This window comes from Lygodium microphyllum, chromosome 17 (genome assembly GCF_053477565.2).
Source record: "Lygodium microphyllum isolate KBCC chromosome 17, Lygodium_microphyllum_v1.1.10, whole genome shotgun sequence".
NCBI lineage: Eukaryota > Viridiplantae > Streptophyta > Polypodiopsida > Schizaeales > Lygodiaceae > Lygodium > Lygodium microphyllum.
Genome location: NC_141151.1, coordinates 16,605,199 through 16,621,493, shown reverse-complemented (window position 1 = coordinate 16,621,493; position 16,295 = coordinate 16,605,199). Strand labels below are relative to the sequence as shown.

The following is a 16,295-nucleotide window of genomic DNA, read 5'->3' as shown; positions in this document are numbered from 1 at the left end:
CCTTATGTTGCTTCTAGGATTTGAGAGGTGGTGTTAGAGATTTGGTCATCCCTAGGACAGGCACATCTAGTGTACAGTTAGTTTAGGGCAGATTTAAGCGTTTCCGGATCAGGTCGGACAGATCTATGCAATCACTAGCTGATTGCAGCATTTTTGGTCATGTCGAGCAGTGTCAACAATGTGCAATGCGGCAAGCAACATTTTTGCTGCAGCATTTTATTATTATTTTATTATTTGTGCTGTAATTGGCCTGTTTGCTGCAGTCGGCCTGCATTTTACTGGCCGATCTGCATTACACTATCATTTTTCTTCAGCCTATTTATTGGCTGGCCTCCCCAGGGGCACACATCATTCGATTTTATTGTGTGGAGGTGGGAGAGCCTTGGCAAATACATTCGACATGCGAAAGCGGTGAAGTTTGCAGCCTTCAATGGGGCACAAGATAGGCTGAGTGCTTTACCTTTTATTCAACAGTTTGATGCAGCCTGTTTGGGAGGCAACTTCACCGAATCCTCAAAGATGCAAAAGGCAACTACTTCCTTTAAGGGGAATGCATTGTAGTGGTGGTCCACACTCTTGATGCAAGGTAGAGTACAATCAACATGGGTACAATCTAAGCAAATGTTTGCCTTCAAATTGGTTGACTAGTACATTTGAGGTGGACATTATGATAGCTTGGAATAAGCTTGATGCAATGCAATGCAAGTATATGGATCAGTATGAAAAGTTTTGGGATGCCTTGCTGCTAGTGACTTCTTATCATCCAGTTCTTTATGAGCAAGGTTGTCACGTCTGATAGTGTTTGATTAGTACCATTCAATACCAGTACGGTACTAATCGGACTAATAAATCTTGGACCTACGTTCGATAAAAAAATTTTAACGTATAAATTTAATGCCTATACTTAATGTTGGGACTTAAAATAATACACTTTAAACATTTAGAGACTTTATACTACGAGTTTACATATTAAGAGCTTGAGGATAGAGAGGATGGCCGATGGAGAGCTTGAAAGTGGAGGTAGGATGGAGATATCGTGAAGGACAGCTTGAGGGAGTGGGGTTAGAGAGCTTGAGGGGAGAGAGTTTGAGAATAGAGAGCTTGAAATTTGAATTTGAAATTAGAGAGAGAAAGAGAGAGAGTATGTTGCTAGGAGAGAGAGAGAGAGAGAGAGAGAGAGAGAGAGAGAGAGGGATTGGGGGTATATACAAGTGGATTGTGGAGTAGAAGCCTAAACAACACCTATAATTTACCCCAAAAGTGACCCAAATGGTCACAAACAAGCACTTTGAAATAGTCGGATAGTTTCCATTGGATGCCATCGGATGTGATCAGATGTGTCGTATTGGATAGGACGGATCGGACGAGTTGACCTTTCCGTCAGAGATGGATTGCTAGGTTTATGAGCAAGTAGAAAAGTATGTATGTGGGCTGCCTAAAGGAATTGGGGATATTTGGATTAAATCCACCGTATCTAGCTAACACGCCTTAGCTCATAGAAACATCTTATATAGCTGATGCTTTGCTGTGTGGGAAAGATTTGGGCTTCAAAGGCATGGATGAGAAGTTGAATAAGAAGTTTTCAAGGGTCAAGAAAAGGGCCAGATTTGAAAATCAGGTTGAAAAGAGGTTAAAACAGTAAGGACATGGCTGAAAAATAGTTGCACAACCAAGGGAAGTAAGGGCTGCAAATAAATGCTTTGTTTGTGAACATGAGGGTTACATGGCTAAGGACTGTCTTAATAGGCAACAAGTTGAAAAATCAGAAAATCAAGGAGATTCCAAGGAAAAGTAGCCCAAAACATTTGTTGATTTGGTACTAGATGTTATTTGTGATCCAACCCAGAGATGATACTACTGAGTTATGCAGAGCATGGGGGATAGTTAGAGATTAGCATGTATTAATCTTCCTTGATAAAGGGGTACGAGCCAACTTTATCTCCATGGACATGACAGTGCATCTAGCCATCAAAGAGGATAAGATGGGATCCATAAGAGAAGTTGATATGGCACGCAAGGGTCATGTAGAGGCCGTCACATTGCTCATTGGGAAGCTTTGCTTGCACATTCAGGGATATGTGTATAGCGAAGAGTTTTTCATTGCATCGCTCGAGGATTATCGTGTATTGCTTGGTATACCTTGGTGCCATTGTGTGCATATAGTGATTGATTCACATGCTAAGGTGACCACTATTCAACATAAGAGCAAGACCTATGCTTTTGGATGTAGAAATGAAAGGGAAATTTGTTCCCATTGTATCAACTGCTAAAGTAATGAAAAATCACCTTTCAACATACTTGGTTTTTACTAAAGATAAGGTTGATAATGAAAATGTTGGAAATATATCTAAATTAGAAAAGGAGGGCACACCATTTCTAAAAATGTATGTTGATTGCTTTTCTCAGTCGATTTTAAGGTAGCTACCATCTAAAAGGTAGGAAGATCATGGCATAGATCTTATCTGCAGAAGTAGCCCTCCTAATAAGCTACCCTACAAGGTAAGTGCAGCTAGTAAGAGGAGATAATGACCCAAGTGAATGAGCTATTGGAAAAGGAGTTGATTCAGTTCAGTTCATCTCCCTTTTGTTCTTTAGCGCTTTTGGTTAAGAAAAAAGATAGATCATGGCGTATGTGCATTGACTATTGTGCTTTAAATAAAATCGCCAAAAAGAATTGGTTATCGATCCCTCGGATCGATAGTGTTATGAATAGATGGCAAGGGGCAACCATATTCGTTCGTATTGATTTGAAAAGTAGGTATCATCAGATTCACATTAGACCAGGGGATGTGCCTAAGATAACTTTTAGGATACCTTTTGGGTTGTATGAGTTTCTTGTTATGCATTTTGGACTTACAAGTGCTCCTGTCACATTGAATTAGATGATGGATCGCATCTTTAGGTCACATAGGAGTTTTGTGGGCACTTTCTTTATGTTTAGTATGATGCATGTAGGAACAACGCATGGGTTGTTTAAATGCAGCATGACCGAGTTGTGGCTCATGAGAGTTGTGTTTTCCTTGGTATAGAGAGGAATTTGCAAGTTTATGATGAGAAAGGGTTGCTTAGTGTAATTCATGCACTTTCGATATGGAAACACTCTCTTTTGGGGTGGGGGGGCAGGGGGAAAAGGGGATTGATTTCATAGTGGAAATGAACCATTAGACATTATGCTACTTTTTGACTTAGATTAAGTTGTCTGAGAAGCACATGGGATGGACAAACTCTTATCTATGTTTCACTTTTAGATTATGCACATAGATGGAAAAAAGAATGTGGTGGATGATGCTATGAAAGATTAGTATGCTTTTGATTTGGACTTTGTGAATGTATATGATCAACTTTGCAATGGGTAGAGGCATAAGCACTTTGTGCTTAGAGATGGTTTTTTTATGATGCATGAATGGTTGTGTCATAAAATAGTTGAGGCCTAAAGTGATCATTGAGAATTATGCTCCTCATTATGCAAGGCATAGAGGTATTGATATTACAGTAACAGTAACATGGAATGAGGGACGGGAACGGGGACGAAGACAAGGATGAGGTTGGGGATAGGGGGCAGCCAAGAGCAGGGAAGAGGGATTGGGGGGGACACGGGGAAGGAGATGGTATACATAAATAGCATTTTAAAATGTATGTATATAATGTGGTGGGTGAATGTATACTATTAAAGAGCATATACATGTGCATGCATACATGTATTTTCCATTGTAGAAAAACTACATGTGTAATGTGGGATGATTTGATATGACTACATACAAGAATATGTTGATTTTGTATGTGTGTGTGTGACAAGAGGGAAAGTCCTTGGAAGAAGTTTAAGAAACTCACCGACAAAAAGATCCACCCCCAAAAGACATCCACAAAAAAATGGTCCCCTATCGGGGGACGTGACAAGGGGATGCGTGGGATGAGAGGATGGTTGTTGGAATGGAACAGGGACGTTCCGTGTTCTATTTCGACATCCCCTTCAGCAAATCCATTTGGGATGGTGTTTTCACGTTCCGGGGGCCTAGAACGGCCGTTTCTTTTTTATTATGGCTACAGTTAAAACAATGGAGCATTTCTTTTGTTAGCCTTCTTTGAGATACGATGTTGAGCAATTTGTTAGGATATACATTGTATGTCAAAAAGTGAAGTAGAATAGGCAAAAGATGATGAGTTTATTGTAGCCCTTGCCTATTCTTGATAGGCCTTGGTAGAGCATTGCTATGGACTTTATCTTTGAGCTTTCTAGAATGCCTACAGGGAATGATGGGGTATGTACCATTATTTGCAAGTTCAGTAATAAGTAGGTCCATTTCATTCTGGTGAGGAAGAATATAAAAGCCGATTGTATAGTGCACTTATTTTTGCAACATGTTTTTTAGTATCATGGCATATCGGTCAATCATTAGTGATTGATATCCTTGGATGACGAGTTTGTTTTGGAAGAGGCTGCATGAAAACATGGACATCATGCTGAAATTTTCTTCATCCTTCCATTCGCAAATAGATGGTCAATGAAAAGAGGTAAATTCTAGTGCTTGATCTCTTGAGATGCTATGTTTTCGAGTATGAGTCATAGTGGGAGAAGTATTTGACTTTTGTAGAATTTGCATACAATATGTATAGTTCCACTTACCAAGCTCCATTTAAGGTTGTGGAAGATAGTAAGAACGTGCCTCCTATTTTGTATACAAAGGACAAGATCTTTAAGATTGATTGGTATGTAGAAAACATAGATGTTGTCATGAGGACATGTATTTTTGAAACCTCACTTAATATGTGGATTAATTTTTAATCACATGGTTAAGTAAATGTTGCACATGTGAGGTGTAATTGGGGTTAGAGTAAGTTTACGAGCATGGGACCCGAGGAAATCACGGGATGTCAAAGGTAAAACTCGTTATAAATTATTTCGCATAGGTACTTGGTGGTATCAGGTGTCAGTTGTTGCCTAGGTCATTCATTTGGCTATAAGTGTTAGTTGGTGACACTAGAGAAGTAGTGTTTAATGGTGCCTGATGCCAATCTGATGGTCAAAGATAGCGTAGAGACACTCGGGAATGGAAGTTGCCTAGCCAATTTAATTATTGGCCAATCAAATTATTTTTCTAGGCACTAAAATCATTACTAGATAAATTTTCGATATTTAAAGATTGAAAATTAATATTTAATTATGTATAATGTTGAAAAAACCATTTGGGAAGGTTGCCACTTGTCAAAAATGCCCATGCAAGATTGAAAAACGTCTTTAGAGGTTGAAGAGAGGCATTTTAGTACATTCTGCCAACAAGAGAGAGGGAGGAGATGTTGCTTGTCTGATCTGCAGCTATTGGAGGGCCTTTTGAGGCACCCAAGGGCAGGAGAAAGCCAATCAACAACACGATACAACATCTGCAGGCTGTTGAGATAGGGCAACAACAATAAATGACTGATTTTCTTTAGTTTTTTCATGAAGAAAGTTTGAAATTTCTCTCTTCTCAGCATTCTCTCTTATCTCCCAGCCTTTCTACAGCCTTGCTTTAAGGATTACAACATTGAGATCACCAGAGGTTGAGAAATTTCAGATTTCTCTGCTGTAAACCCTAACTTGTAGCAGAAATTAGGATTTAGCAGTAGCCTCGAGAAGCGTGCTAGAAATTGGAAGATCCGAGACTCCGATTCAATAAGACTGAAGTTGTTTTTAGTCAAATTCAAGTGGAGGGACAAACAAATCAATGAATTTGGGGCATTTTCCATCTCCATCAAAGCGGGTGAAGGCCAATTGACTGCCGGAATCAAGGGGCAAATCAGATTGAAAACATGTTGATTACTTTGGACAGCAAGGGGAGTTGGAATACTGAAAGGGATTGGGAGAATCCCATTGTACATCAACTTCTTCTTCAATTAAGTTAAATAAATATTAAAAGGGGCACCAGTTTTGGAGCCAACAGGGTGTCCATTGTCCAAGATTGTAAGTTAATTTACATTTCTCAGTTCTGTAATAAATATTGTTGTTGCAACTAAGTTGTAATCAGGGAACAACCACCCATCCACGGAAGGAAGGTTGGTTTCAGATGCAGCCTATGCAAAGGTTAAATATGCTCTTCAAAGGTCTCAAGAGAAGTAGCTAGTGGCTATAGATGCACTTTTCAATTTGTAGAGGGCGATTATATGTTGTGTTTTGAAAAGGCAAGGTTGAAAAAGATGAAAGGTAGAGAGAGGTTGCTTCCAAAGCTGAGTATGAGATATTATGGATCCTTCCAAGTATTGGAGAGGATAAGCAATGTTGCTTATATTTTGAAATTGCCTCCACATCGCTAGATACACAATGCTTGCATGTGAGCTTCTTGAGGCATTTTCATAGCGATGTGCTTGAGAATGTATCAACTGAAATTCAGCTTGAGGCTGAGGAGCTAGGTGAGATATAGATACTCCAGGAAATTTTGGCACATAAAGAGGGAAAGATTAGAGGTAAAATTTTTAGAAGATATTTGGTGAAATTTCAATATTATTCACGACGACTCGGCAGACCATCCTTAGTTGTTGCAACTAACTCAAGGATTTTCAGTTAGAGTGGACTTTGGATCAAGCTCAATTAGGCTTAGCAGAGCAGGGGTCATTGAGCTAAAAATGCATAAGCTTTATTAAAACAGACCCAAAACTCAATTAATCAATAAATTTAACCTTTTATAAAAAAGAAATCCATTCCTAGAGAGTGTCTATCCTATAAGCACAAAACCTAATTGGGAGGACCCTAACTTTCTATAAGTAGGTATGTTACCCTCCATCCAACCTTAATCTTGTTTTTGCAACTTGTAGGTGCTAGAGCTTTGTTGTCCACACCTCGTGCGTGGAAGATATCTATCTGGCCTTCTATTGCAAATTGTTGCTATTTCCAGCCGCGGATCTATTGCTCCCGATCAGGCGACTGCTGTTAGGCACCACTCCTACTGTCACTAGTTGACACGTGTGCAGAAAACTGCTGCGTTTGCATAAGTACGTATCGGTGTATCATCAAAGATTGATTATCAGTTGTTGGTTTTCAATGGATGATCATCAGTTATTATCAGTGGTATTCAATTGGTTTTGTGGACAATAATCTGTTTAATGAATGCTATTGAAAGTTCAGCTATGGTTTATGCTTAATTTCAGCTTTACTATTGTTGTTTAGCCAGAACAGTTGGGATGTACTAATGAGAAATGCATTCTATGGGTTTCCGGTAGCAATATTGGATTCTTAATGAATTCTATGTTATGGTTTTTGTTGGTTGGAAATTTTCAGCAAGTATTTGGCAAGAGCATAGTCAAGTAGTAGTGGCCAATGTTGTGTTGACTATGATGCCTTTTGGAAAATTCTAGTGTGGTATGTTTTTGGCATTTGCTTTGGCACATTGCATTGCAATCGAGGATAATTCAAGGGGGAGGTTTGTCATGTGACGTGAAATTTTAATGCTTTGCTTAGCATTTGATTAAAGAGTTAATCAAATGTGCAAATGTGACTTGCACATGTGATGTGCAAGTTAGTTATTTCACAATATGGGACGTAGGACTTGGGGATATCAGTTATTAGTGCCCAAGGCAAAAGTTGTAACAAGTTATATTGGATAGGTACTCGACAGCACTTGGTGTCAAAATTTAACCTATATCATTTAATTAGCCTTGAATGTCAATGGTGACACTAAAGAATTTGCATTAATTAATTAATTAATTTTGATTTTGGGCTAATGAGTCAATTTGGTGATAAATTGGCCTAGCCAATTTAATTGTTGACTAATCAAATGATTTTTTTGAGCCATAAATAATCATTAAATTAAATTTTAAAATTAATATTTTGAAAATTAATTTACTAAGTTGTATAATGATGGAAATTGTTTTTGGAAGGCTACCACTTGGCAAAACTTGCACATGCAAGTGGGAAAAGTTGGTTAGAGGCTTGGAAAGAGAGGGAGAGACCATCTTAAAGGTTGAGAATTAGTGGAGGAGCTGTCTTATCTCATGCGCTAGCAGTCAAGGGGCATTGGCAGCAAGCCAAGAGAGTCCTCACAGCAAGCGATTGTCTCTAGAGGCTGTCCAGTAGTAGGCGACATGCTACAAGGTTAGTGACAACATTAGAAGGCTCTAGGGCACAAAGCAACAACATTTAATGTTGTCCAAACAGAGCAGCATCGTTCGATCCAACATTCTCTCTCATCCTCCAGCTAATTCCCATTCCTCATCAATAATTTCCAGCAAAAGCAACTATTGGAGGTGGAGATTTTGACCAATTTTTACTATAAATGCTAATTTACAGCAAAAAGTTAGGGTTTGACAGTCACCTTGGGAAGCATGCTTAGAATTAAGGCCTTAAGGCTTGAATTTTAGTCACTAAAATTGAGGCAATTTTAGGAGATTTAAGTACCACACCCACTGCTGGGCGTTCATAGGGGGAAACACCCTTCTCCAGCTAGAAGGTAAAAAGTGCCAGCGGGATAAGGGAGTGTTCATACTAGAACTAAGGAGGAACACGATAAGTATAACAGAATCCATGTACCAGGGCTCAAGAATAGTACAATGGTGTAGGTAGTGGGCCATGGGTAGGGTGCACCTATCTTCCTCGCTCTAGCTAGAAGCGATTGTATTGTGGGATGTGTATCTAAGTGAATGATTGAGGAAGAGGGAGACCGCCTATAAATAGGTAGAAAATAATGCCAAAAAATGACTAGTTTGCCAGCCTAAAGATAGGCACCAAAAATGAGGTTGGCTAGCATAAAGATGCTCTAGCATAAAAACTGAAATGCATGTGCATAGACTTTGATACCCTATGAAGTGTACTTCTCTAACAACTTTTCCTTGCTCTTGTACCACATATAGCTTATACATTTGTCCACTGTATGCTCAGTGTTGGATCATTCACTGCATGCCCTGTGTCAAATCTTTAACTATTAAATAGGTAGAAAATAATGCCAAAAAATGACTAGTTGGCCAGCCTAAAGATAGGCACAAAAAATGAGGTTGGCTAGCATAAAGATGCTCTAGCATAAAAACCGTAATGCATGTGCACAAACTCTGACACCCTATGAAATATACTTTTCTAACAACTTTTCCTTGCTTTTGTACCACATATAGCTTGTACATTTGTCCATTGTATGCCTGGTGTTTGATCCTTCACTGCATGCCCGGTGTCAAATTTTTCCCTATTAGTGCAATGGTCACCATGCCAAAGAGCTAGGGGTACTAAAATTAAAGCTCATTTTAATTAAATATCTTGGTGAAGTTTACTTAAATCATAAGTTCACTTCTCATTTTGGTGATAAATGACATGTAATGCCTTCATTTTCAAATTGGCCTCATGTTTTCATGGTTGTGTGGGTTGTGTTTGAGGACTAATGTTGTGGCAAGTGAGTTCCATGGTTTTTGCTGGTGTGGTCCTTGGAGGGGTGCTGTTCTCCCCTAGCTGTACCCACTTGGTGATTTCCTTTTCTTGTCATAGTAGCTGTGTGGCTTCCCCTGTTGTATTCTACCTATCTTTGACACCGCTTGGTTGGTGAGAAGATGCTTTGTAAATATTTCTTTTCTTTAATTCAAAAAAAAAAAACACGCACACACACACACACAGAGGTGATTTTCTTGTTTGTTTGAGTGATTGCAGCAAGCTTTTGATGCGTTGGACGGTCTTGTCGTCAGATGCTTTCATCTTTTTCCCAGCAGCCTTGGCTTTTGTTGCTGCCTATTATGCTGGGAAAAAATTTGAGGAACAGGCCTGGGCTTTGATGATTATCCTTATGCAGCCGGCTTTAATTTTAATAGACCATGGACATTTTCAGGTACTGTGCATTTGTCTGATTTTACTTCTATATAGATGTGCTGCTATGGTTCTGATATCAACTCCTCTTGAACAGTTTAATTGCATAAGCCTTGGATTAACAATCGGTTCAGTTGCTGCCATTTGTTTGGGAAGAGACCTTTTGGCAAGTGTTCTTTTCTGCCTTGCTCTTAACCATAAGCAGGTACCAATGTGCTGTATTATAGTGCTTTACCCTGCCTTTCTTATGGTGGGTTTCTGAACTATATGTGAGTTGTTTCACCTGAACACTGCAGATGAGTGCCTACTATGCTCCAGCCTTTTTTGCATATCTGCTTGGGAAGTCATTACGGTGTCAGCACCCGTTGTTGGAAGTTGTGAAGCTTGGTGGGGTGGTTGTTAGTACATTTATTTGTTGTTGGTATCCCTTTCTTGGTTCAAAGGAGACAGCGGTTTTGGTAAATGTGTTTTTTGGCTAAAAAGGATGACATTGGTTCATTAACATTTGTAGAAGGTTACATTTTATGGTATTGATGTTTGATATAGGTACTATCTCGGTTGGCACCACTGCAACGTGGTATATTTGAAGATTATGTTGCTAACTTCTGGTGTGCAACCTCTATTGTCATCAAGTGGAAACAACTTTTCACAATTGGATCCTTGGCTCGCATTGCTCTTTTGGCAACGACCAGCAGTTTTTTACCATCTGTTCTTCAGCAGATCAAGTCTCCCAGCCTTCCTGGGTTTCTTCTAGCCATGTTCAACAGCTCACTCTCCTTCTATCTCTTCTCATACCAGGGTATGGTTCTCTTTCATAGCCTTTGCAATGAGATGATCAAAGTGTTGCATTTGTTCTGAAGACACTGCTAACTAATTTCTTGGTGGCAGTTCATGAAAAATCGATTTTATTACCATTGCTTCCTGCTACTCTTTTTGTACTGAAGGACCCCTTACTGTACAGAGCGATGGTGGTGTGCTCTATGCTTTCCATGTTCCCTCTTCTTCGCAGAGATGGGCTGGTGGTACCTCATGTTGCCCTTTTTGTCCTTCATTCCCTCTTACTAAGAACTGGCAGTGATTTTTCTAACACGGAGGGACGTTATGTGCTTCTACTCAATCATTTAATTAACGCAGTTTTCACAATCGGTTGCCTCCTGAACTTATGCTACCTGGTGATGGCTCCTCCAGTGAGGTATCCTTACATTTTTGAGGCTTTGATATCTGCTTGTGTGTTTGCTTTTCTTGTTATACTTTTGATATATGCCAATTTGAGGCAATGGTCAATTCCTGTGGAGAGTCATCTTACATCTAAATGCAAAATGCCATGATTATAAGGTTGTGTCCCTGAGACTATGAGAGTTTTGAATTGACAATGACTCATGAGTTGGTTTCTTACAAGGGACCAAATGAGAAACAAAGTTGTCAAGGTAGGGAAGTGGTGGATTGAAAATTCCATCATGGACAGTCATCTTTATAACAGTAGTCTTACAGACTAACACGACAGATTCTGTTGTTTGAAAGGCTTTAGATACCTCTTTGAGCTTAAAATGTCTGTCCACTGACAACCCTTAAGCTGTGGAGACTGCACAATATGGTATTGGTATATATTTGATTTATTATTGTTAACGAACCAAAGAGTCTCTGAATACCCTGAAATGTCCCACAGCCATGCAAAGGTCTTTTGAATTATTTAGAAAGTATGGAGAGAGTTAGGCATATGCAGAATTATAGTGGTTCAGGAAGAGAGCATGTTTTTGTTGTGTACATAACCAGAATTAGAGATACCAATCAATTGTTGTCGAGAAAAGCTTTGGTAGGGAGAATGTGAGAAATGGCTGCCCGAAGAAGAACACCACAGAAGGTGCAGGTTTTGAGCAGGTAAGGTATTTCCGACTATGGAGAAATCTGACGGTTTATTGAGGGTGAAATAATGTCTTTCCAGTGCAAGTTGAGATTTTTATAAAGATTGGCGAGCTTTGCATATCATTTTAATAGCTTGACTCAAATCGATATGCTATCATTTTAATAGCTTGACCCAAATCGATATACTATCATTTTTCATAAATTTAGATTTTTCAACACTCGGAGAAGAGACCTTTTGGTGCTCCAAGGACTTGGTGATACATCCATATGTGTTTTGAATGTGCGGGGGATGGTTACTTAAGGATGTGCTCCAATGTATTATTCTAGCAAAGCTCGCAATAGCAAGAAGAGTCCAAAGTGAGCCCAACATGGAATCATGCTTGATCCCATTGTGGATCTAAATCCTTACAATGTGGTGATCACATGTCAATTCACTAAGTTGCACCATAAATTGACTTGTAATGTGCAATTGGCAGTGGTTTGTCTACAATGCTAGTATGATCATGGTTTGGAGTGGCTTCGACATTAAGGGGCACTATGTGCATAGCACTTGGGAATTGTAGGCCTTATGTTAGCTTTGTTACCGAGACTTTGATCCCCAACACGTAGTGCTCACTATAATTGCACCATCTACAACACAACCCATGCCAAATGTGATTCGATGACACAATTTGAGGTTGTTGCCAAGTGATGTGAATTTATACATGGGAACTAGATGATTTTCAATTAGAGAGGGCATGTCTATTGAAGTTCGTCCTTACTTTCTTCTTTGTCTCATTGAATTGACATAAGTGGCCCTTAGAGAGCTCCTTATAGTAGCACAATCCTTTTCTTTGTGACTTGAACTTTGATACAGACTACAAAAGAGGTTTTTCTTCTTGGAGTTTTCATTTGAGCTTTCTTTACCTCTTGTTAATTATAGAGAGCATGTTCTATTTGGATATGGAAGTGGTGGATTTTTCCTTATTGGGAGACTTCAATTCAATTTGCATGTAGATATAGAGACCTTTCCGTACATTTTTAATGTCATTATGGTAGTTGAAGCAATGATCTTGTGCCAAAAATTCACGATGTAGCTTTAGCTTGGGCTCTTGAAGTGAGATCCAATGAGTGGTTGGTCTCACAGATCACCTTGGCACAATTGCACTCATCCACATCATTCATAGATATGTGATCTTAACCAAACTTAACATGAACATCCCACAAAATTAATTAAAAACTTCTTTCTTCTCTTTACTCTTGGGAGGGCTCCATAAACCTTTTTTTTAGCAAACATTTTATTTAATCAAAATTTTAGGTTGGACCTTGCATTTGCAATCTCTTCTAACACTTCAAAGTTTAAGCTCGAAATCTCTTAAGGACTTGAGGAACATGAAAAAAATGTGGCTAAATCAATCAAGATGCAAAGGATTTTCTTAACATAAAGAATTAAGTATCTCCATTCTCCAAAATTAATTTGCCAAAATTAATCCAAATTCATTTGTGTGGTTGAATCGACCAAGATTAAGGATTGTCTTATTACAAGTAATTGCTTACCTTCATTCTTTGAATTTGGGCATGTTCCCTTCACTCATTAGAATCAAATAAGTTAAGTTTATTGATCTTGTGGATGCTCTTTGTTGACATATTCAATTTTTGACAAAATTATAGCTCTTTGCTAAGGTCAATTTCCCACAAAACTATAGCACTTTGCTATGGTCAATTGCGAATTTGTATATTAAGTTTTGGATTCATTTGATGATAATATTCAAATTAAGTTACTCTACCCTAGACATTAGGATTAATGCATGATGGTTGGTTCCTTTTCTCAAGGCAATGTTCATAGGTGTTGAAGACCCTTGGTTCACTAATAAAAATAACAAAAAGTAGTTATCATGCTTTGAAATTGATACTCTCGTGCTAAGTTCTTACATTGGAGTGAGATTTACATAGGTGTGGGAAAGGTGAAATTTTCGAGGGGTGGACGCATAATTAACCATCCATATCACAAGCATTCAAAGGTTATAGAAAATTGCCCTTCACTCATACGTTTAAGGCAACTAATTGATCCCCTTTTTCTTGAGAAACTTATGAGTTGTTCTCAAATTACAATTGGAAAAGCCCCCTATGTGAATATATAGGCCTATAAATTTATTCAAATTCTATCAAATAAAATAACCCTTTTGTTGCACCCCCTTGGGTAAATCATTGAGGGCAAGTTTAGTCGAATAAATATGACCCAATGATTTGCTGAGTATACTTATTGAAGTATTGAAATGCATGGCTAGGCACCTAAGATCTTACCTATTAATCTGCTCCAAGAATGCCAATCTCATGGTGGATGTCACACTAATTATGCATATTATAAAACTAATTACAAATATATCATAGAATACATTAAGAATCAAATGAGTTGAAAATCATAAATGCATTAGAAGGAATGGGTTGTCAACAAAAAGGTAAGTATCCCTTTGACCATTTTCTATTGCTTCTTATTGTGCGACACTGAAGGAAGATCAAAGTTACTCTCTTCTTAGACCCCTAAATTTGCAAGGAGTGATTCCTCTACATCCATGCCCCTCTTACCCTTCAGCTGAAGAGCTTATATACACATCTTTCCTAGCTTGAAGGAATAGACATGATTGGAAAGAATTAACTAGATGAGGTCAAAATATAGATTGGTGGAAGATACCTTAACTAATGTATTTATTTGTGATTGTGGTACTATTATTATGGGTGTGCATGCAATGGAGAAAACTTAGAAACGAAATAAGCATACATGTGAGAACATTTGGAGTTTCAAAGCAAAGAGAAGAAAAACTAGGAGTGACATATAAAATACTAAAGCTTTTTGAATCATGAGAGAAATAGAAAACAATAATCATTAGAGATTTATAATAAGGAACTTATTGATCTAACATGGGCAACACATGCTTAGTGAAGCTTTTTGAATTGTGAGAGCAATAGAAAACAAGAATTACTATAGATTTATAAGGATCTTATAACATGGGCAACAATGCTTAAAGAAGAACATGTTGACCAATCCACCTTTTACATAGAAATTTCAAGGGAAATTTATAAATATATATTAGAACTTAGTTGAATCTCACATACCCCCCTCATATTTTCAAATTTTTAGCATACTCTTCAATAGAAAGAAATTTCCAAAAGGCCATTGGGGATATTCAACATGCTCTTAATATGTCCCTTATATTTTCAAAATGTTAATTTACCCTTACACAAAAACAACCTTCAATTTTCAACAAATTTCCAAGATGTCCAAGGGTTATACAATTAACACAATCTCAAAAACAATTCTCCCAATTAAAATTAACATCAAAACTTTGTAGTTGTATTGTAAAAATATAATTAAAATATAAACAAATTAAAGTACACTTAAAATAAAAATTCACTTTTCAACAACAAGAGCTTTTCAATTGAGTAGAATAGGTCACTATAAGCAGGCAAACACATGCTTCTCCTTGAGTTGATGTAAGTGAGAAGACAATTTTTGCGATGTTGGTTGTGAGGACATCTCAAGTAGTTGGTGCAGGTAGAAGGATGTGCTCATATAATAAGTGGACTTCCATGTGTTGATAATGTTGCAAACGTTCTCTTCAAAAAGGGAATTTGTGTAATTCTATGCACATAAGGGTGTATTAGCTTATTGTTACACACAGAATGAAGTTGGAAATCCCATTTTGAATGGAATTGAAGAGATTTTTTATGGATTATCACTACCCACAATACATCAGGATTCTTGATATCCAATTTGAATTGAGGATCAACTGAAGGAGATGGGTGCTTGCATGCTTCACATGGTGATATACGCTATAGTACTAAGGTCCTATTGTGGATTGATTTATATCTCAAGTGTGTTATGGATTTTCATCTCCTTCATGCAATTTTGAGATAAATTTGGGCTTTTGAAAGGGAGAAAATTTAGTAAAATTATTTCAACAATATAGTCCTCAAATATATTGGGAATTTCCAAGAAAGTTTCTTGAAATTGTATGGCCATTCCTATAATTTCACAAAGTTCATTGAGCATTTTAACCCAAAAAGTTGTACAAGACTATCATATGAATGTTATCACATAGGTAATTATTATGATTCAAGAATTAGGATATCTCATAAAAGGAATCAAGAGAAAATGAAATAATCAAATGAACCTTAAGTAAAACCACCACCCATGGATAAACATGTAGTCATATAATCTCTAGTGCCTGAAACCTATATGAAGTAGTAAAATTGAGTGCTTCTCACAAAGCCTACACTCTTGACTCGAAGTCGTATAAGGATGAGCTCCCTTTTTCCATGTAAAATTCTCTTTCAATAAAATGGTAATGCTTATATTTTATATGCTACTCATGTGTTGTCGAAGGGTCGAAAATACATCCCATGTTGCATGCTACTCAAACCATGAGTCAATTGACAAGAGTTCAAGATGAGTAAAATCCACCATATGAATAATAATAACCAAACTTATCATAACAAAAATATCAAAGTGAAAGTAGCATTGTTGGAAATCCTCTTTATTTTCCATTAGGTTTAGTTGTCTTTGGGTCAATTATTTAACTATTTCTAGACATTGTAGCTACTTTTAGGAAATTCTACATCTTTCTTTGCATTGTACCTTGGACTCCTCCCCTTAGAATATTTTTTCTGTTTTGGTATATGTTGATTCTTGGTGAGCTTTTATGCC

At 37.7% G+C, this 16,295-nt stretch overlaps 1 protein-coding gene across 3 annotated transcripts in view; it reads left to right on the top strand.

Moving 5' to 3' along the window:
* LOC148021619 (ALG6, ALG8 glycosyltransferase family) overlaps positions 1-11,481 on the top strand; it is a 50,291-nt gene extending 38,810 nt beyond the window's left edge. Inside the window, exons 4-8 of one of the 3 annotated variants that reach the window (XM_087697079.1) lie at positions 9,596-9,770; positions 9,846-9,953; positions 10,045-10,206; positions 10,295-10,547; positions 10,637-11,481. In XM_087697079.1, the coding sequence (XP_087553205.1) occupies positions 9,596-9,770; positions 9,846-9,953; positions 10,045-10,206; positions 10,295-10,547; positions 10,637-11,076 (1,138 nt within the window). In that variant the 3' untranslated portion in view covers positions 11,077-11,481. The remainder of the gene's footprint in view (positions 1-9,595; positions 9,771-9,845; positions 9,954-10,044; positions 10,207-10,294; positions 10,548-10,636) is intronic. The other 2 variants (XM_087697078.1, XM_087697081.1) reach the window with 2 other exon arrangements.
* Positions 11,482-16,295: the final 4,814 nt, after the last annotated feature.